This window comes from Euprymna scolopes, chromosome 11 (assembly GCF_053919585.1).
Source record: "Euprymna scolopes isolate OS-2025 chromosome 11, ASM5391958v1, whole genome shotgun sequence".
NCBI lineage: Eukaryota > Metazoa > Mollusca > Cephalopoda > Sepiida > Sepiolidae > Euprymna > Euprymna scolopes.
This window is the reverse complement of record NC_136492.1, coordinates 105063925-105087170: the sequence shown is the minus strand read 5'-3', so window position 1 is coordinate 105087170 and position 23246 is coordinate 105063925. Positions and strand designations below refer to the sequence as shown.

Sequence of the window (23246 nt, the reverse complement as noted above, 5' to 3'; positions counted from 1 at the left end):
AAACAAAAAAAACGGTAAATTTTTTAAAACTTTGACCCCTATTATGACCCCTTAAAATTGATTGTTTTGGGCTCAAATCGAGTTATTAAGTTAGATCCATGTCCAAGGAATCTATATCTAAAATTTCAAGTGTTTAGACCCGAAATTTTCGGAGGAGTTTGGTAGAGTTCTCAAAGGTCAAATCGTTGAACTTTGACCCCTTAACAGCTAAATTTCTGTCTGAAAACTGATCACATAGATTTTCCCAAATCTCAGTACCCTGTATATCAAATTTCGAGTCTGTAGACTAAAAATTAACAGAGTTATTGCGAAGGAAAATGTACACAGACACACAAACAGACAGACAGGCACACAGACACGTTCACTTTTATAGATATATAGATATATAGACTCATTTCCTATGAAGAGAAAAGTACAAATTTTTGTAACTTCATGGATGAAGGAAAAACTTCTATAATATTCTGTTTCTGAACATTTGATGATTCAATACATAATGTACATTTTTTTATCTGTTGTCAGTTAATTTTTCTTTGTTTATTAATGCTTTATCTAGAATATCGAACATCAATTTCATAATATTCATATTTTCATGTTTTGTAATATATATATCTCGAATGGGATTAAACAATATGGATGGATTCTTTATATAGAGATTATCAGGATATAAGAAGTTCAATATATGAGAATGGATAACATGAGATTTAAGACAAAATAAAATAAGTACAGGTATATATGAATCCATTTTTTGTTTAATATGAACATTGAATAAAACTCACAGTCCACCATTTTTTAAACTTCAGTAAAGTTTCACACAATGACCATTTTAATATCAATATAAAATAGTTTCATTTTTTTTTTTTTTGAAAATTGTCATTTTTATCTAAACTTAGGTAACTAATTATTGAAAAAAAGCATTAATAATTCATATCTGTTAATGTGGAAAAATGTGAAAGATTATTATAGAAATGTCCATTTGTATGATTTTCACCGCAAGTGAATATCGAACGATTGAAATATTCTCTGCTTATTATTTCCTTTTCTTGTTATATAACTTGTATTTTTTACAGACCACACTTGATTTTTCATCTTTAAAATTAGTTTCACCTTTTTTCTCAATTATTGTCTCTATTTCTTATGTCAAACTGCTGACAGAAGACAGAGAATCAGTACGTTTTTATTGTCACTAAAATCCACTTCGAGACCATTGCCAAAGCTGCTGCGAAGAAGGTGGGCTCTCTCTACCGTGCTAGAAAGTTACTTACTCTTGAAAGTATCCTGTACCTCTACAAGGCCACCATTCGCCCGTGTATTGAGTATTGTTGTCACATTTGGGCTGATGCATCTGCTACTAGTCTCTCACTACTGGACATAGTTCAAAAGAGAGTTGCCAACCTGATATCTAAGCTTCAACTTCTGTCCCATCAACGAAACACTGCATTAACAGTGTTTCACAAGTATTTTAATGGTGGATGCTCTGATGAACTACAAGTCCTTGTACTCCCTCTATGTAAATACCTTCAACAAAGCTGACAAGCAGCAAAGTCCCACCCCTACACAGTAGAGATCCCTAGATGTAAGAAAGCCTTCTACTCTAATAGTTTCTTCCTGAGAACTGCTAGACTTTGGAATTCTCTTCCGGGTTCCTGCTTCTCCAACTGTACTGACATGCAGAAGTTCAAGTGTAATATGAACAGACATTTTGCTGCTCAACTCCCTACATAGTATCCCTGCAACTTATGTCCCTGATAGTAGCCCCCTACATTAAAGTGGCACTGTGCCTTGTTTGGAATGAAAATGTAATATTAAAAAAAAAATTGCTCATGATTTCATAGTCCTGAAATGTTGAATAGTTTTTACTATTTGTCTGTTTTGTTTCTAACAAGTTAAAACTGTTTAAATGGGTGTTTGAAAAGTTACAACCTTTAATTCTTTATTTGCAGATGTCATGCCTAAGGTGAAGACTATTCAAAATGTCAATTGTAACCGGTAAGATACCATTAAGTTTATTGCACTGGTGTAGTTTGGTAAGTTTAACAGACTATATTTCACTGATTTATTTTAGTTTGGTTTGGAAGTTTTATGGCGCATCAACACTTTAAAGTTATTTAATGCCAAAACATGATACTCATTGTCAATAATTCATTGGTATTATTAATTGAACACAAGTTGCTATTGTAATCATAGAGTAAAATTGTACAATCATACCTTTTCAATTCAATTTTACTGATGGCGCTACAAGCAAAACAGTTGCTTCCAATTTGTCATGAGTCAGCATGGAAGAAGTAAGGCTCAGAAAACTGCTATGAGAATGTTCATGTCTGCACAGTTTTGTTTAACTGGAGAGAGTGAAACATGAAATGATAATTATATATATGAAACTGATCTCCCACTCTAAATTTTAAAACTTTTTTTTTTATCTTCATGTCAAGTTTTTCAGTGTGTTCACACATAATCGCCTAAAAAAATAGAATCTCATTTTGGAGGAGTTGATATAGTTTAGAGTGTTATAAATTATCTGTGAACGTATGTACTTGTCTTCTCACAGGAACAGTGTTAGACACAAGGTCGGCTTTTAATGTGGGGAATCCAGTTCTCCAAAAAAATTATCTTATGGGGATTTCGCCTTCGCTATCCAAAAACAAAAAAGATAAAGTGTAGTATCAGAACAGATATTGCATTTTGAATGATTTATTTGCTAAACAAATGTAACATATATTTTAACGAATGAAGCATATTGTATTTGTTAGCGTTTTAGTGCTTTTTTATTATAAGAGCCAAAATCGAAAATCAAAATATTGAATTTCAAGTAAAACTAATGTTATCTACTTAATTATCATGTCGAAATTTGTAACATATTGAAAAATTACGAAAAACAATAAGATAAAAAATTAATTATTAATGAAAATAGTTTTCAAAATAAATTTCATGTTTATACATAAATAAACAGCATCAAATCAGGGGAAATAACTGGTCTATCTTGTTACAATTATTGGCGGATGTCACTAATTCATAAAATGTAATAATATTATGTATGTACTTTAACTAATTGCGACATGAAAATTAAGTAGATAACATTGTTTTTAGTTGAAATTGGCATGAAAAGGAATTCTACCTTTTTAGGTAATTATGCATGAAATGCCATGAAAAACTTTAATGAAAGATAAACAAATTATTTTAGAATTTAATGTAAAATAATTCCCCATTACAGGTCATTCTAGCGTTTTAGGGCAGTTAACTGTTTTTTTTATGGGAGATAAATCCTGTATGCTTTTTGTTTTATTTTTTTTAAGACAATTATGTGTGGTTTTAAGAGGGTTTCTATGCAATGAGAATATAGGGAGGGTTGCCATTCGGACTTTGAATTAATTGTAGGGCTAAGGAAAATTATGTGTGAACATACTGAAGACTTGACTGAAACAAAAACAATATTAGAGGGGGGGGCGGTTAGTTTCACAAAAATTTAATGTAAAATAATTCACCGTTTCCAGCTTTTTAGGACACTTAACCAATTTATTTTTTATGTGCATTTTTCTTTAAGGAAGGATCTATTTTTTGTTTGTTTGTTTTAGACGCTTGTATATGGCTTACAGAGGTATTTTGTTGGGGGGGGTTGCCACTCGAGCTTAATGTTATTGTTAGGGTTAAAGAGTGTTTTAGGAGGAAACTTGCCACACATAACTTTAGTAGGTGGGTTGCTAACAGTATTTTGTTTTACTATTAAAAATATTTAAGTCATTATCAAGACTTCAAATATTTAAGTTTCAACTAACTGACATTTGTCTTGTTCTCAGGAAATGCTCAAGAGTCAACACTATTTGTGCGTTTGTATTACTTGCCATAGAAGTATGAAAAAGTTGTCCAAAAAATAAAAAAAATAAAATTATAACAAATAAATGTTATGCAAAGCATGTTTTTATTTAATGTAACATGTTTATTCAGCTCGAAAAACATTCAGTGCTTACCGATGTATTGGAAAGTTAAAAATGGCGACCGATTATCTCTTTCACACGGTAAGTTTAGGAAAATGAGTTAAAAATAAAAAAACTAGACAAGATACTGTTAAAAACCCGCCGAATATATATCCGCCTATGTCATGGTAACATATATTGAGCGAGTTTCTAAGAGTATTTTGTCTGGTTTTTTTATTTATAACTCATTTTCCCAAACTTACCGCCTCAAAGAGAGAGTCGGCCGCCATTTTAAATTTTCGAATATATTGGTAAACACTATGTTTTTCGAGCTGAATAAACATGTTACATTAAATATAAGCACTAAAAGCATATCCAGTTAAGTAGAAAAGTAACTTAACTTGCCTTTGATAACATTTATTTTTTATATATTTGTTTTTTTACAACTTTTTCAAATCTATGTGTATAGTAATACAAACAAGATTTTCATACACCTTTTGATTTGGAAAAAACATTTGTGGCTGTTCGCAGTAAAACATTGTTTTAATTTGCTGTTCAAAACTAATGCAATGAATAAAAGTGCATGCAAGCTATATATCTACAAAAGTTTATTTTGTTTTTTTAACCATGTTTTTAAATTTGACCAGAAATGTGAGAAATTATAATGGATTCATAATGCCAAATTGGTTGGGATTGTTATTATACATTCTGAAAACCGAATAGTTCTAAACTAATGTTATTCTGATAACAAAATAGCTCTAATTAAACATCAGAAAATTTATATTCATATTTTCATGTTTTTCTTAATTCGTTCGTGAATAAAAATTAAAGAACGCGTGTTGTTTATACTGTGCTATGACTAATACTACAGCTGCTGCTGCTGCTACTAATACTAACTTTGACCAAACTCGAAAAATAAACATTTTTTTCGGGTAGGTCCTTTTAAATTATTATCAATTACCGCGGATCTACTTAATTTAATTGATAAAGATAGTAAAAAGAATGATTTACTTACTAGTGGGTGTTCGATGAAATTTTTTTTCAAAATGTTTGATACTCGTCATATTAAATTTTTATTTTTAACACGACAAAAAAAGAAATGGTCAAAAATATTTCGGACACTTGACAGTATTAAGATTAACACCTCTTCTGATTGGTTTCCAAATTTCATAACGAAATTCTTCATACAATCATAGTACGGGCCTTTAGAAAACAGGGAGGGTCATTATAAAACCTTACCGAAAACGCCATTTTATGATGTTCACATTTTTATCACTTTATTTGCTTAAAACTCTTAAAATATATAATGTAAATTCATATTTATTAATTCATTTGAAAGTATATTCATTTCTGAACAAAACAGTAGCAATTTGAAGACTTGAAGTGTTTTGGTTTGAAAAATATGGCTATTTTAGTAGAACTACCTTAAAATCTGTAATTATCCAAAGCGTTTTTTCGTCCGTGTGTATTATTACTTAGAAAAAGAAAGATTTTGTTGTTTCAGAAATTCTATGAGCAGAAAAATAGGAAGGAGATTAAAAAATTGCATCAAAAGTTAAAAAAGATAATCATGCTAAAGATAGGATAATGACTGTGACTGGTAATGAACAATTATTTGTTCAATTCTGAAATGTAAAAGTCTCTGGAATAGCCGATCAGAACACCCAAAAAGCAAAAGAAATCAACCTGTATTTAGGCTGTAAAAGTTTAGCATGAAAAAGGTAATAGCAAGACAGAAAAAAAATGAAATATTGATAGTGATATCAAATAAAAATAGCTCATGAAGATTACTTCCAGTGTAAGATGGTGGCTGTGGCAGTAGGTCTGAGTATAGGAGTGAAAATCACTCCAACTTTCTATATATATGACTTTTGTAAGAGAAACAGGTGAGTTGTAAAAAACGTTTAAATTACTGAAAGTAAACAAAACGTTTTCTGAAAACACACATCAGGAATTAGTCTAATGTCTAAGCATAGTTAAAGTCTATATATTGTTTGTGTTTACAGAGCTAACGAAATAAGGAAAAATTGACTTTACTTTATTATTTTAGAAGATGACTCTTAGACTAATCACAAATATTTCAAACAAAATTGAAATCAAAAGAAAAGCAAAAATATATATGTATTTGTTTTGTCTTTTATTTTAGTGAATCTTCATCTCTTTCCAAAATGTCTGATAAAAATGTGGCTTTTGGTTCTTGTCTGAATAACATTTGCGTTGCGGATATTACAACTCAGACTGTTTTGCATCACACCTACAGAAAAGGTGAGTTTGATTCTCTCTCAATAGTAAAATGAACCTACGATTAACTGAGAAAACATCACGATCACAAAAACATCTGATTTTGTTGATTTTTCTGTGTCAGTGTTTAAGTTTATACATTTAAATAAAATACAGATTTGACAGGAACTAAGAGAACCTACTGTTGATTTTATACACTGGCTCCTTCTGCTTATGCAGTGATAAAACTTCTCAAATACACTTCTGATGTTAACTCTGGTCAAAATTCGACTGTTCCTTCTTTAATTGAATTTTTTTTATTACTGAGTTTTGATACTTATCAAAGGCATTCCGATACAAATCATATCTAAGAACATTCCCAGACACATAAAGTACATCTGTGTGAAATTAAAAAACAATTGGCTTAGTCGTTTCAGAGCCAATATGGAACAAACTCTCTCTCTCACACACACACACAGTGCCTTTTATATATAGGTAGAAGTAGATAGAGATAGAGATTTCCACTTTGATTCAATAATCATTTTAATTTTTCTTATTTATTATTAAAGAAACTTTTAGAACTATTATCACTTTTTTTCTTTTTTAAAATGTTAATTTTCTTTTCTACTTTTCCAACCAGATTTTGGTTCTGATGAGAAACTTGGTGGTTTAGAATCCATATCACAAGATACTTTAGTTGCTTGTGGTGAACTTTCTGGCTCCTTATACATGTTGGACTTTCGGCTAAAAGAACCCTTGAAAACACCTTCTCATCCTAATGGTGAGCACCTCTCAGTATCTATGACGGATTTGAAGTGGACCATGACCAGAGCTCACATGACACTCATTCCTGGTGCCGATGAGCATTCCTCTGGAAGCTTATGGCGTTTGTGCACCGATGGTACTATTACAGAAAACTCTTTTTCAGATTTAAAAAAGCCATGTTTTCAAACATGTCCTTCTACAATACAGCAAAAAGAAAAAGAAAATAATAATGCCCTCAAAAGTATAAAGGTAAGATTTAAGTTTTTGTGCTCAATAAATTATTATATCTACGCTTGATGTTTTTTGGCATGGTTACTATTTAGAAAAATAAAGACAGTTTTATTTTTTCGAAATTTATTTATAAAAGTTGGGTCATTCATATTGTTTGGATTATTCAAACTACTGTTTTCAGCTTTTTATTTTTACAATATTTTGGCTGATGTAACTTCCAACCTTCCTCAGGTGTATTTTGATGAACTCCGAAATCTGCACAGAATTTCGAATAGAACCCTTTATTTAATCCATGGGGGTAACATGCTCTAATTCTGTTAGCCATAACTGAGTAAAAGTCCTAGGTAATTTGCAATTGTATTTTAAGTATCACTTGCACTGAGAATTGAACTTTTAAAGACTGTCACTTAGAAAGGAATTTTACCAAATACTTTATTCATTATATCATGGGTCCCGGCGGGCAATTTGAGAAGATACATCTGAAGAAGGTTTGAGGCTATATTGTCCGAAACATTGTGAAAATAACATTCAAGATGAGAACAGTAGTCTGAAAAATCTAAATAATCAGTCATCATCTCAAGAACTCAGAAACATAAACTAAAAAAATATCTATGGAGCCATTAACTTTTCTCCTTTCTTTTCTAAACAACAAGCAACATGCCTGAAGACGGTCGAAGGGCAAACTGACTGAAACATTGCACAAATAACATTCATGATGAGAACAATATTTCAATCAATACAAGTAATATAAACTAGGTCAGTTTGTCTTTTTCACTTAATTAACTTGCTTTAGTTTTGATGACAGTTTTGAAGCAACCTTGGAAATGACCACAGGCTTTGTCATTGTCTCATGACACTTAGGTTCCCAAAGGCTCTAGTGAGGCTGGCCTTTAGTTTATCTTTCATACTGAATCTGTTGGTGTACTTGTTGCACCTCACCTCATACAAAAAAGTCGAAAGGTTGCAGATGTGAGGTGAAATGTAGTCGATAAAGTTCTTTGCCTGCCATGTCTTTTGGTTAGTATGGCAGTGCTGAGTTTTGCTGCCACAATTATGACTTTCCTACAGATAACTGGTCGATTTAGAGTTTCACTATGTTACTCAAAATGTGAGTGTAGCCAGCATCAATGTTCAGCCTGAAACTCTCTGGATAGAAGTCAGGTGGCATGGTATCACCTTCACTGCTGATGATACCAAAAGCTGAAAACTTTGTCACATCTTTGAATAAGTCAACAAGCCATTATCTGTTTTTGGCAGCAGTTCTTTTTGTCGGTGTGTCTGGCTTTCAACTTGTTAATCAGCTTTTCTGTATGCTTTAGTTGTTTTTCTAGCATTATACTATGTAATTCCAAAAGGAAAACTGACAGAACTCCTCTTCACTAATGCTGCAATTTACAACAACAAATCTCAGCTCCAATGTTTTCTCTCAACTGTCAGACATTCAACTGCTTTTCCTCTCCAATTTGTCCCTCTTAGAGCAGCTATTCCTCTTGTATGCAAGAGTTACAGCACAAGTTCTTTACTTCTTTTTCTTTCTGTGATACCCACACCCAACATGTCAAACAGATGAGCTGCCGTTTTTATGAGTAGTTTCTTCTATTACATAATGTCAGAATTTATCCTGACCTCATCTTGTATGAAATGTAGCAGATATCCCCCTTGCACCACCAGCCTAGTGAGCTTTTCATGTACACGTTTTCCTTTGATCAGCTGGATTCATTGTTGATGATCTCTTGAAGTTCAGCATCAGAATGTAGATCATGTGTTCTTATCTCTGATTTCACCTTGTAGTTGAATCCTGAATCTTTCAATTGCTTCCTGAGTACCATTCTCTTGCTTGTACGGATGCTTATGAAGTAAGTCTGTAATATTACTTGTCCTTCTAGCACAGATTCCAAGGAGAATTCAGTGTCTCTTCTACAAATATGGTGGTTCAGAATTGTTTTCATTAAAACAGAACTGTCATTGAAAATAAAAAAATGCATAAAATTAATTTTTTTGAGATAAGTATTGATAATTTGTACTACAGTAGAACCCCGAGATACAGCATTAAAAATTAGTAACAAAATACAATACAGTATATAATACACATGTATATAATTAAATAACATTATAAATAACATCATAAAGTGGGGCAAATATTGTAACCAAAGGCCGGAAAAACATTGTATTCCACATTGTAACCTGAAAAAAAAAAAAGAATGTATCCTAGGGCCACCATATCCGGGGTTCTACTGTAATAAGAATTATAAACATAAGTTTAAGTCGCATTATATGTTGTTTAGTGATGCAAATTTATTGATCAAATTTTGATCGAAGAAGGTGGCATAATATAATCTGTGTTCCATAAAAAGGAAATATGATTTTCTATGTTTTATTTGATTTCTAATGTGACTATAGCAATACACATGAAAAAATTGAAATAGCTTGAAATATTTCAATATTGGTATGCATAGAAAGAGCTTGATGAGCTAAGAAAGAATCTTTTTAAAATTTTTAAAATCTGATTAAAATTAAGGAAGTTATGGCTATTTTTGTGCCTCACACGTTTGGATATTTTTCCCTCTTTAAGACCATATGCGTTTCGTCACATTTTTTACACTACTTTTTCAGTAAAAATGTCATATCTTTGTTAAAACACAAGACTAAGAAATGAAATTTACCATATAAGTGTATTTTTGTACAAGGAATCAGAATATGCAACTGAAAATCTCCCAAAGCTTATGGTTTCCAAATGTAAATGTGCATAAATATGCAGCAATTCCTTAAAAATGCCATGTATCCATAAACAGAAAAGAAGTTGGAGAACTCAAAGTTGAATTGTAATGTGCTTTATGTACAAAAAACTTAAATCTAAACATAAGACCATTTAAAAATGAATATATTGCAATATTACTTTGGTATTATTGTAGATTAACACCTTCTGTTTAACCCCACTCAACTCCTTCTGACCACCCCTCCAAAATGTGATTCTACCTTTTTAGGAAATTATGTATAAAATGCCATGAAAAACTTTAATGAAAGATAGACAAATTATTTTAGAATTGAATGTAAAATAATTTCCTATTACAGGTCATTCTAGCATTTTAGGGCAGTTAACTGTTTTTTTTTTCTATGGGAAAATATGCATGCTTTTTTTTTTTTTTAGATAATTATGTGTAGTTTTAAGAGGGTTTCTATGCAATGAGAATATGGGGAGGGTTGCCATTCGGACTTTGGATTAATTGTAGGGCTAAGGAAAATTATGTGTGAACATACTGAAAACTTGACAGAGACAAAGCTAACAAAAACAATATTAGAGGGGGGAGCGGTTAGTTTCACAAAAATTTAATGTAAAATAATTCACCATTTCCTGGCCATTCTAGCATTTTAGGACAGTTAACCAATTTATTTTTATGTGTATTTTTCTTTAAGGAAGGATCTATTTTTTGTTTGTTTGTTTTAGATGCTTGTATGTGGCTTACAGAGGTATTTTGTTGGGGGAAGGCTTGCCACTCGAACTTGGTGTTATTGTTAGGGTTTTAGGAGGAGACTTGCCACACATAATTTGGATTAGAGGTGAAGTTAAGAGAGCTTTTTTTCAAAGAGAGCGTTCACTCATATTTACTGTTAGCGGTTCATAATTATTGGCTTTTGAAAAATAAGTAATAGGTAAATAAGTCAGCAAATGTTATATTTAGTTTTAATTTAATAAGAAACTGCGTTGCGAAATTTCAAAGAAAATTGCATAAATTTGTTGATTTCTATTTTCGAGGTTGAAGGTGTTAATTCCATAGGCCGTTTATACTACGCTGGAGCAGGTTGTAAAAATATCTTTCGCTTAATAAGTAGAAAAAAAAATTAACGAAATAAAAAGCTTCCTAATTGTAGTTTGATGTGTTTTCTAACTGCTTTTAAAATTTCAAGAATATTGATATAGATTTTGAGGGTTTGTATTACTATACACATAGATTCGAAAAAGTTGTCAAAAAAACAAATATATAACAAATAAATGTTATCAAAAGCAAGTAACTTTTCTACCTAACTGGATAATTTTTTAGTGTTTTTATTTAATGTAACATGTTTATTCAGCTTGAAAACAGTGTTTACCGATGTTTTGGAAAATTTAAAATGGCGCCCGACTCTCTTGAAACGGTAAGTTTGGGGAAAAGAGTTAAAAATAAAAAAGTAGACAAAATACTGCTAGAAACTCGCTCAATATATGTTACCATGACATATATTCGGTGAGTTTTTAACAGAATTTTGTATAGATTTTTTCTTTTTAACTCCTTTTCTCAAACTTACCGTGTCAAAGAGAGTCGGGCCGGGCGCCATTTTTAATTTTCCAATACATCGGTAAACACTGTACGTTTTTCGAGCTGAATAAACATGTTACATTAAATAAAAACACTAGAAAATTATCCAGTTAGGTAGAAAAGTAACTTATCTTGCCTTTGATAACATTTATTTGTTATATTCAGCTCGAAAAACGTACAGTGTTTACCGATGTTTTGGAAAATTTAAAATGGCGCCGACTCTCTTGAAACGGTAAGTTTGGAGAAAAGAGTTAAAAATAAAAAAGTAGACAAAATACTGCTAGAAACTCGCTCAATATATGTTACCATGACATAGGCTGACATATATTCGGTGAGTTTTTAACAGTATTTTGTATAGTTTTTTTTTATTTTTAACTCCTTTTCTCAAACTTACCGTGTCAAAGAGAGTCGGGCCGGGTGCCATTTTTAATTTTCCAATACATCAGTTAGCACTGTACGTTTTTCGAGCTGAATAAACATGTTACATTAAATAAAAACACTAGAAAATTATCCAGTTGGGTAGAAAAGTAACTTATCTTGCCTTTGATAACATTTATCTTCTATATAAATAAAATGAACTCATTTTTTCCCGTCGGATTTTGACATTAATAGGATTAAAAATCAAGATATTTCATGCAAATATAATATGCACAAACGGCAGAACAATATCTGAGGTGTGTTATAGGCTTATTATTTCTCAAATTCCTCAATAATCTTAGATTTCTATACTTTTTCTGCTGAGAAGTCACGGCCAAAATCGGTTAAGATCAATGGAAGTGGTAAAATATTTTCTCTCTAATAAATTCCTCCTCCCCCTGCCACCACTTAACACCGTTTGGGGATCGTTCACAAGGAACAGTTGAGAAGAGAACACCGGTTTGGCTTCGTAGTTCTTTCATGTGAAGTTATTTAAAATCACTAAACTAAGCTGCAGTGCTCTGTGGCGTAGTGGTTAGCATGCTGGACAATTCACATTATATTTTCACGTTCGCGCCGAACTACTGTAGTCGTTTTTTTTTTGTTTTTTTTCCTAAACAACTGGAATGAACTTTTCTTGGTGGCCGAACTGTTAACGTTGCAGATGTTTTTTTTTGTTTTTTTTCACACTTTATTTTCCTACTTTTACTCATGACTCCGGGTTTGATCCTTCCTACTTACCTACATAACATTTTTTAAAACTCCCCCCCCCCCACGTCCCGGAAACAAACACTCGGGCAACGCCGGGTACCCCCGCTAGTTTGTTATATATTTGTTTTTTTTGACAACTTTTTCGAATCTATGTATAAACGAGATTTTGATACTTATTTTGATTTTGATAAAAAAAACATTTGTGGCTGTTCGCAGTAAAACATTGTTTTAATTCGCTGTTCAAAACTAATTTAAAGAATAAAAGTGCATGCAAGCTACAAAAGTTTATTTTGTTTTTTTAACCATGTTTTTAAATTTGACCAGAAATGTGAGAAATTGCAACAGATTCATAATGCCGAATTGGTTGGGATTGTTGTTATTATACATTCTGAAAACCGAATAGTTCTAAACTAATGTTATTCTGATAACAAAATAGCTCTAATTAAACATAAGAACATTTATATTCATATTTTCATGTTTTTCTTAATTCGTTCTTGAATAAAAATTAAAGAACGCATGTTGTTTACGCTGTGCTATCGCTGATTCTACAGGCTGGAGCTGCTGCTGCTGCTTCTAGTAATACTAACTTCATTTGACCAAATTCGAGAAATAGAAACAATTTTTTTTTCGGGTAGGTCCTTTTAAATTATCAATTACCGCGGTCCTACTCAACATAAAATAATACTTTTAATTGATGAAGTTAGTAAAAAGATTGATTTACTTACTACTGGGTGTCCAAAGAATTTTTTTTTCAAAATGTTCGATACTCGTCATATTAAAGTCTTATTTTTAACACGACAAAAAAAGAAATGGTCAAAAATATTTCGGACACTTGACAGTATTAAGATTAACACCTCTTCTGATTGGTTCCCAAATTTCACGACGAAAATCTTCATACAATCACGGTACAGACCTTTAGAAAACAGGGGTGGGGGGTCATTACAAAACCTTACCAAAAACGCCATTTTATGGCGTTCACATTTTTATCACTTAATTTGTTTAAAACTCTTAAAATATATAATGTACATCCATATTTATTAATTCATTTGAAAGTATATTCATTTCCGAACAAAACAGTAGTAATTTGAAGACTTGAAGTGCTTTGGTTTAAAAAATATGGCTATTTTAGTAGAACTACCTTGAAATCTGTGATTATCCAAAGCGTTTTTTCGTCCGTGTGTATTACTAGTGACTATTATAGAAATTAAAAAAATAATAAGTGCCTGTTTTACAAGTATTTTAATGTTGGGGTTCTACTGTATTTGGATTATTCAGACTACTGTTCTCATCTTAGGTGTTATTATCATAATTTTTCAGCCAATCTAACCATCATCAGGTGCTTTCCCAGAATTTTACTGTCAAACTCAGGAATTCTGAATAGAACCTTTTATTAAATTCACAAAGGTAGCTTGCTCTCATTCGGTAAGCTATAACCAAGTAGACATTTTAAGTAATTCATAATTGCAACCTCCAGAAAACTGACACTTAGAACTGATTATCACTTTGCACTTTTATCCGTTGTATTATGTGTCCATAAGCTGAGACTTCAATCTTTGTGGATGGTGCCCTATATGTTAGATTAAAACATTTGAAGAGATTACTTAATGCCCCTATGTAACAAGAGCCGCTAGTGCTGTTAGCAGCAGCAGCAGTTGCATGACACATATGCAAATGACTGAGCCAATGTGCGAAGTGACGTCACAGCAGAGGAAAAGAAGGAATAGAAAAAGAAAAGAGCAAAAAGGACACACGTGGATGACAGTGAACACACGTGGGTGGTAGAGGACAGAAAACAAGTGGGTGCCAGCATAAGATGGATGTGTGGCCCTGTAGTGGTGGCAAGACCCTTTTAAAGCCATATTGAGACAACAGGGTTGTGTAAACTACATGGAAGACGAAATGAATTAAGATACTTTTAAAACAATATGCAATGTGTTGTTGGAAAGCATTGGTAATAAATGCATTTCATTAAAACTGGAAAAAATGCTGAGTCAAATTTCTTCCTTTTGTGTTTGTTTCCTTGCAATTGTCTCAGACACGACGTGTTAGGTCCAAATGTTCAAATGTAACAACTACATTACAACAGTTGCTCCTCAGATATAACTTAAAGCTGAAACGTTTGAGTGATTACTTTAAACCACTGATTAAGCCGAGAATGGTAACTGTTGGCTGAGTATATGAAGCCCAAATTAAGCCAAGAATTGTTGCAGACCAAAATTAAGCTTAGAATAGTAACGTTTTAGGTGATTACTTGAAGCATAAGATAAATTTCTAAGTAGTGTCTAAAAGCAACTGATCTTTGCTAAACATGTGGGTGATTCCTTGAAGCCTTAAATACAGCTTAAGCTTGTAATGTTGTGAATGATTACTTCATGCTTCAAGTTCAGCTTAGAATTGTAAGCTTGAAGGTAATTTCTGCATTTCATTTCCAAGTTTATAATGATAACCTTTTTTATAATTACTTGAAGCACCTCATCCAGCTCTGAATGGTTACATTTGATGATCGCTTGAAACCGCAAAGTAAGCTTAGAACATTCTGGATTCTTGCTGTAAGTTTAGAATAGTAACAGTGTGTTGCTTGAAGGTTCAGATTCAACTTAGGTTACTAGCATTTAGGTTATTTTCTGAAGCTGCAGATTAAGCTTAGAATGCTAATATTATAGCTTATTTCTTGAAACTCAATTCTGTTTAGAAAAGTAACGTTTGGATGATTATGTTTCTGAATTTTTTAGATGAGGATTGATTATTCATATCATTTTGATTATTGAAACTACTGTTCTCACCTTGAGAGTTATTTTCACAAGGACCCATTGCATAGTGGATAAAATATTTGGTAAAATGCAGTTGTAAAGTTACACTCTTCTGAAATTCAGTCCTCAGTGCTGGCGACACTCAAAATAAAGTTGCAAATTAATTAACCCTTATCCTTGAGTGGCCTCTTGGCCTTGATAATGTGGTGATGCCTGTGTAAAAAAAAAAAAAAAAAAAAAAAATTAGAACCCAGTCATGTCTGACGAAACAAGAGTTTGGTATCTCCATTGATTAAATAAACGGTTCTGTTTGAAATTTTGTATAGATTCTTGAATTCGACAAGATACACCCAAAGAAGGTCAGAGATTGAATTGACTGAAACATTATGGAAATAGCACTCAATACTTCAGATTTTTCACTTAAAGTCTCATTAAGCAAATACATAATTACCCAAGGCAATAGTAGTAATCATAGTGATGATGATGGAGCAGCAACAGCAGCAGCACTTATATTTCAAATGATGGTAATTATGATGCACTTGGGATTGAGATAACATTTTGAGGTGCTATAAATTGGTAAATTAAATGGATTCTTTACAAGAAGATTCATTCTTATTTCTTTTTGAATGCGTCATGCAGTAACAATTTTATCTGAATATTAGAAATTTTTTTTTTTTTTTTCTTACAAATTTATGTTTATTATTTTTATTCGTTATTTATTTGCCCTGCATTATTTATTTTTTTTTGCTGTGTCAGGTCTCACATGATGAACATCCTTTAATTTCAATAGCAGGTAAGTTTCTTTTTTGGTTTCCTTTGATTTCATTTAAAGTTTTTATTTTGATATCAACTAGCTGTACCTTCCAATCATTGCATGTAAGTGTACTTTTTATTATTTAAATTGAACCGTTTTTTTATACAAAATATTAAGATTTTGTTTTTAAATATAATTTTGGAATATAATAATTAATATAATTTTGGAAGTTAAACTTAATTTGCATAATGTCATTTGGCTATGAAATTCTTAATTGAATTTAATTGTATAGAAACTAACTGAGGTGGGGGGGGGGGCTCCCGGCTTTGCCTGGTTAATTGTAAAATATGCTTAAATATGATATTTTAATTTGTCCAGATTTCGTATACATTATTATAGAGTCGTGATTTCAAAATTAAAAAAAAATGTATTTGGGTGCCATCAGCTAGAATCGAAACTGAAAGCCAATCTGTAGTATCCAAAGCTGGTGATGTTACCACTGTACCAACGTTACACACATATGAACTGATTAAAAATTAAAAATAAGATGAATGTACAAAATGTATAATGATTAGTTCAATTTTGACCCATTAATTTTGAACTATTTTAAATGGCTAAAGACCTGTAAAAGAAATTATGCACTTATTGAACCAGACATAACCCAGTGTTTGGTTTGGCTTTTCCCAGAACATGTAAACAGTTCAGGTTTAATTGATGTCTCATGTAATATGGTGATAGGCCAATCACAACACTGCGCGCTGAATTTCAACTCAACACGCATGCATGCGTCCGAGCAGCAGATGAGAATTACGATACCAATTGGAAGAGAAAAAAACAAGAAACAAAAATCCATCAATTCTTGCAAGTCAAGAAACGCTGAGGTTATTTTTAAAACAATCACTTTAACCATTTTATCACACCAGCTCCAGACATTGGAGGCTGTAATACAGTTTTACCAGCAAAGAAAATTGATGGCAAATTCGATGACGTGTTCAACCTTCGGCCGGGAATGTTTACGAGCCAAATGAGGAAGCATAACAGACAGGTATGGATGGAGATGTGGCAACGTGAAATGTTGCCAGTGGACAGCTATTCGGACAGGGACTTTCTTTGCCAACTCATGACTGAAGACTGCAGGCATACTGAAATTCATTTACTTGTGAGCGTTCGAGATGGCAACAACAGTGCGAATGTTGGTCGGGTTCATGCTACACAATTGTTGATTGGAAGAATTTCCTGTGAGACATTTGCCAGGATTATTTTCTCAGGAATCCCTGCCAGATTGGATGCCCAGGCAATACTGTTGAGATAGACGAGCCTGTTTTCAACCAACACAAACATAACGTCGGCAGACTGCTCACACTGGTCTGGGTCTTTGGTGGATATGACCCCACCGATAAGGAGGGTTTCTTGGTGAGTGTACCAAATAAAAATGCAGAAACCCTCTTTCCATTAATAAAAAAAAAAATATATTCTACCGGGGACCACGGTCGTATCAGACTGTTGGAGGGCATAGAACAAAGTGGGAGGAGAGGGGTATCACCATTTAATGGTGAACCACAACCGTCACTTCGTTGATCCTGAAATGCAAGCAACTACTAATCATGCAATTGTATTTTGAGTGTCATTCACACTGAGGATTGAACCTTCAACTTCCAGAAGAGTGTAACTCACAACTGAATTTCATCATGTACTTTATCCACAATCCCTGTTACGTATTGCATGTTACCAGCAATATAAGACAACCTGGAAAATGCGTTATCTTGCAATTTTTTAAGAATTTTTCAACACGTTCCCACATCCACATTTTGATGAGTTGATGTATTATTATTTCTTCCTCATAAAAATTATTATTAGTGATTAGTCATTGGTAAAAGAAAGTGATTCTCTGGAGGTAGAGTGACAACAAATCTTCTCACATTTCCAGTATTTTCTGCTTCTTTCAATCACCATCACAAAGCATTTTGCATTTTCACAAAACCGTTTTAATTCCAATAATGGTTGATGTTTTCTCTGCAATTTAAATGACGAACTTTCTTATGATTCCAATATTCTCTATGACCTTTCAGTAGATCAGACCATTGCTGATAATTTTACCAACTTTGGTGATGATTGGTCAAGCGATTTGAATGTTATGTTATAAACAAATAAACTCAACTGAAAACATAACCTCCTTGTTGAAGGTAATAAAAATCATTAAAGGAATTTTAGAAAAAAATATTTTCATGTTTTTGGAGGGAAAATATTTCTGTATTTTGTCTAACATCTATTTTGTAAATTGTACTTTCTTAATTGTGGGTCCATTTGTTAGATTCAGCAAGAGAAAACAGCTGACAGATGTTTAATAGGCATTAAAAAAAATTGTAAAGGGTAGAGAAATGTTTTTATTGTACGATTCTGCTGATAATTGACTGATGATGGTTTAATAGGCATATAAATGGGTTTCTTGTGAGACCCAGTTTTATTTGGCATTGAATTAGGAATCCTATATAATTTTGTGCCTAACCTATGATATTATTTTATTTCTTATTTTTTACATTTTATAATATTCAGGTTTTGGGGTGAAAGGGGATGTAAGTAAAGTGACATTATTTGAAATATTTTTTTTTAAACTCTTATTCATCTTAAACAAAGCATGTTGCCATTTAGATGTTAGAGGCTATTATTTAGGATTAAGTCTAAAGGGACACTATATAGGGAGTTGAGCAGCAAAATATATGTTCACATTACATTTAAATTTCTGCATGTTAGTACAGTCAGGGAAGCAGGAAGGGAATTCCAAAGTCTAGCAGTCTGTGAGAAGAAACTATTAGAGCAGAAGACTTTCCGGCATCAAGGGATGTCAACAGTGAAGGGGTAGGATTTTGCTGCTTGTCAGGTTAATCGGAGAGTATTTATGTTGAGAGGACACAAGTGCTATGAGTTTGTCAGAGCACATTCTATTACGGTATTTGTAAAATAGGCACGGAGATGCAACATTGCATCAATGGGACAGGGGTTGGAGTTTAGTTGCTGGTTAGAGACCTATTAGATTGGAGACTTTTGAGGAGTTTCCGATGGGTAACTAATCTGTATAAGTCAAGGAGATGAATGAACTTTAAAAGTTTGCGGAGGAAGAGCAAAGATCTTTCTTGTGTGGACACAAAAAATTATGTGCAGGAATTCTAAAAGATCCAATAGTTTTTTAGAGCGATTCCAGTTTCTGATTAGTTGCTAGCAGAACGTGGCTCCATTTGATTGGTCAGTTCCTATGAGTAGAACCTTCCAATTTTCTTTAATTATACCCTCTTTTATATAAAAAAATATTGCAACAGAGACTTTTTTTTTTTAACCCTTTCTAAGAGAAAGAGACTAGTTGCAGATATACCAGCCCAAATGTGGCAACAATACTCCATGCATGAGCGAATAGTGACTTTGTAGAGATATAGGATACTCACAGGTGTGAGTAGTTTTCTAGCATGATAGAGAAAGGCCACCTTTTTGCAGCAGCCTTGGCAATGTCCTCGATGTATTTGTTCCAATTCATGTTGCCTGTGAATATTAAGCCAAATAATTTGAACAATGAGCTCTGAGGTAGATTTTTATTAGTCATGGCAATTGGAGATTCACATTGTTTCTTGTAATTATTAAAAGAAAGAAGCTTAATCTTTGTATATGTATAGTGTTTAATCCTCTTGAGGCACACCTGGCATTTCCCTCAGGAATGAATGAGGAATTCTTTGCTTCAAGCGCTTTACTCTTTATTAACATCTTTATTCTTATTTATATAATTTACAAGTTAAAAATAAAACTGAACATATTTTCTTTTTATGGGTTTTCATGTGCAAACAAAGATTCCACAATAATGTTATATAATAAAGTAAAGTCAGTTTCCCCCTATTCCATTAACTATTATAGCTTTCAAACCAAAATCTTCATATGCTAATCTGTTCCAGCAGCCACTGCTAATTCCTGATGTATATTTTCAGAAAATGTATGTTTGTTTTGTTCTCTTTCAAAAGTTGTTTTTCTCAACATAGTCATTTCATCAAAATAAAATATATTTATCTAAATTGAAATTTGTAAGTTTAAAAAGTTAATACAACGCAGATTTTTTTAAGCAATAAACAGTTGTTTATTTAAAAATTTAATACATCATCAAAATTACACACTGCTTACCTTTCACATTTGGAGCATTTAGTTTAAAGAATGCGGAGATATATTACTAGTCAGAAATAATTTCAAATATAGTTATGTTTCTAGTTTTTATCTTGAAAGAAAATTTTGAAATAATAAACTACAGAAGTTTTCTGAAAAGAAAAATATTCTCATAGACAGCTACAAAATGACAAATGATTTTAATGAAACTAAATGTATTTGTTTTCATTCCATTATTATAGATCATAAAAACACAAATTAAAAGGATTATTTAAATGCTTAAACCTTTTTTTTTTTAATACATTCTTGATGGAGATATTCCTATTCTTTGTTTAATTTTATTTTTGTTTTCTGAAATGAAAAAAATCTATTTAAAAACGTTGAATTTTATTTTTTTATATTCTACTTTATGAATCCAACCAATAATTGTCCCTTAGTGGCTTCAAATGGGATCCAAAGAAAATTTCATTGGTGTCTTTAAATTCTGTGAAAAAAATGTAATCTTATTAAAACTGTTAATGTATATTTCTGAATTTTTAAGATGAGAATTGATAATTCATATTATTTGCATTATTCAGAATACTGTTCTCATGTTAAGTGTTATTTTCGCAATGTTTCGACTGATGTAATCTCCAGTCTTCTTCAAGTGTATCTTGTCGAACTTGGGAATCTTTCTGTCAAACTCAGGCATCTGCATAAAGGTTACATCATCTGAAAATTTACACTCAAAATGAAAACAGTGTAGCAACCATGATGATTACAGATGATCATAGCAGCAGTGACAGCTTGTGGTTTACGATTTTGAATCTATGTTTGGTTTCTAAGCTTGGCTTTCTTTCTTTCTGGCTTACATAATTAGAGGTCATGTCTCAGGCGAGCCGAAGTTGTGATAGAAAATGATAAAAAAAGGTTAACACATGGCATACTTATTCTTTTCGGGCCAGGAGAAAAAAGTGAGCTGACTCTTTTCACAGCACTTCTTCCAACCTCAAACTTCTCTCTTGGCAACTAGAACCCCTTGGGCCGTCCGTTCAACAAGAAGTACCATGGATTCAACATGGCTACTATAGCTGCACACATTACTTACTATAACATGCATACATAACTCTGACTTCAACACCAGTGTACAGTATGCATTCTTTATAAATGAACACTTTCCTTTTTCTTATGAACAGAAAATTAATTCCTTCTTTAGAAATGAACATTTTTCTTTTTCTTATTAATGGAAAATTTGTTTAGCACCACGTGGAATTCTTAAGGTTTTGTCTTCATCCATATTTGTGGACTTATTCCATCGCTAACATTCTTCTCTTTTTCATCCCCCTTTTATTAACATGTTAGCAAAGATGATCAATAAAATTGTTTTAAATGTTAGAATGAAACTACAGTAATCTGAAAAATCCAAATAATATGAAATATCAATTTCTATAACACACAAACATTGATTTTTTTATATTGATAGATGATAGAAAGTATGCTGAAAAAAGAAACCGTTTTGAAAATATCAAAAAGTGTAAAATTTGTTTAACTGTTATTTTTTTACTTTTAGTCTGAAATCATATAAGCCAAGTTGAATGATTTACAACAACATTCTCTGCTTTGCAGATGATCTTAGACTCAATCATTTTCTATTCTTCTTGTAGGATTTGGAAGCCTGGTCCAGATTTATGACAGCGAAAGATGGAAGAAAACTGAAGATCCTGATAAAATGGAACCTGTTTTTGTGCATGATGGTCATCAAGTTTGTTGCAATCAGCCCCGTGTTAATCGTGTCACATATCACGGTTGGCATCCATTGAAACATGGACTCATATTGTCAGCTGACAGTGAAGGCAGTTTGCATGTTTTTGAAGCAAGTGTTCTCTAAGACAAGTTTTCAGGAAGCTTTGGTTTTGAATCTGACCAAATTTCAAAATTCCTTTTTTTTTTCTTAAGATAATGATTATATCTATCTTGATATAAAGTAAGATATGTGTATATATTTAGATATTTGTATGTACATCATTCACTTCTAAAGTAATTAATTGATCATTATTAATTTTAGAATATGACTGCTAAGCATAAGAGTCATAATGGGGATTATATTTAGTTTAATTTAGTTTTATGCTTAGGGGTAAGAAGGGATTAGAACCTTTTGTAAAAATTCAAATGCATCTGACTTTTTGTGAAATTGTAAAATTTTAACAAATATTAAACATCGATTAATAAATATTTCATTAATTTCAATTTCATGGGATTATTTTAAAGAGTTTTAGGAGGCTAAGTATGATTAGAACCTCCCGTTTGAAAATTAAAATATTTCAAATATGCATGATATTTGATTCATATAATAATTAAAAACAAATTAAGCAAGATTCCATGTTTCGATTTTTTTTAAAGCTTCTTGAATTTTAGGCATTTTCTAGAATCAAAATCATATAATAGATTTTGATCAAAATTGGAGAAGGAATTTACTATTATTATATCTTCATTTTAACCTTCATAGGGAACATGAAAATGGGACAAAACTGTTCTGTTCGGGGGATTTAATTTTACCCTTCCCATGAGTCTTCTAGTTTTATGTGAAGATCTAAAACTATGATGTCATCTGGTAGGCATTATGTGAGAAAATGATTATAATTCACAATTTTAAATACCATTTCGTGCTGGGTTTATGAAAAACCTTCATTCGTTGGGAAAAGGATTTGTAAATCTGCAAGATAAATAAATTTTGACTATCGATAATGTTAAATTTAGATTTTTAATTAAATATTTTTCACTATCAAATTGGACTGAAAATTTACAAATTTTAATATGAAAAAATTTGTTAAATAAAAGAAAAATAAAGTCAGTTTAATTATCTCCTTTGTTTTTGTATGGATCAAAAGTTAGAACTTAGTGTTTAAAATGAAAATTGATTAATACCAAAATGGGGACCATGTCAGTCTAGATTTGTTTTTGGCTCCTTGGTATATTGTGGTTTATAATCGGTATGGCTTTTAAGTTGGCATTGGGTGTGGAAAGCATAAAAAACGGATAAAACAAACTAAGAATTTTTATTTTTGATAGAAAATTTTTG

At 31.9% G+C, this 23246-nt stretch overlaps 1 protein-coding gene across 2 annotated transcripts in view; it reads left to right on the top strand.

Annotated features, from left to right (window-relative positions):
• LOC145288032 (integrator complex assembly factor WDR73-like) overlaps window positions 1-23029 on the top strand; it is a 74108-nt gene extending 51079 nt beyond the window's left edge. The window contains exons 6-10 of one of the 2 annotated variants that reach the window (XM_080136043.1): window positions 1941-1986; window positions 6055-6173; window positions 6769-7142; window positions 16054-16090; window positions 21832-23029. In XM_080136043.1, coding sequence (XP_079992169.1) covers window positions 1941-1986; window positions 6055-6173; window positions 6769-7142; window positions 16054-16090; window positions 21832-22055 — 800 coding nt within the window. In that variant the 3' untranslated portion in view covers window positions 22056-23029. The remainder of the gene's footprint in view (window positions 1-1940; window positions 1987-6054; window positions 6174-6768; window positions 7143-16053; window positions 16091-21831) is intronic. The other variant, XM_080136044.1, reaches the window with a different exon arrangement.
• The last annotated feature ends 217 nt before the right edge of the window (window positions 23030-23246 follow it).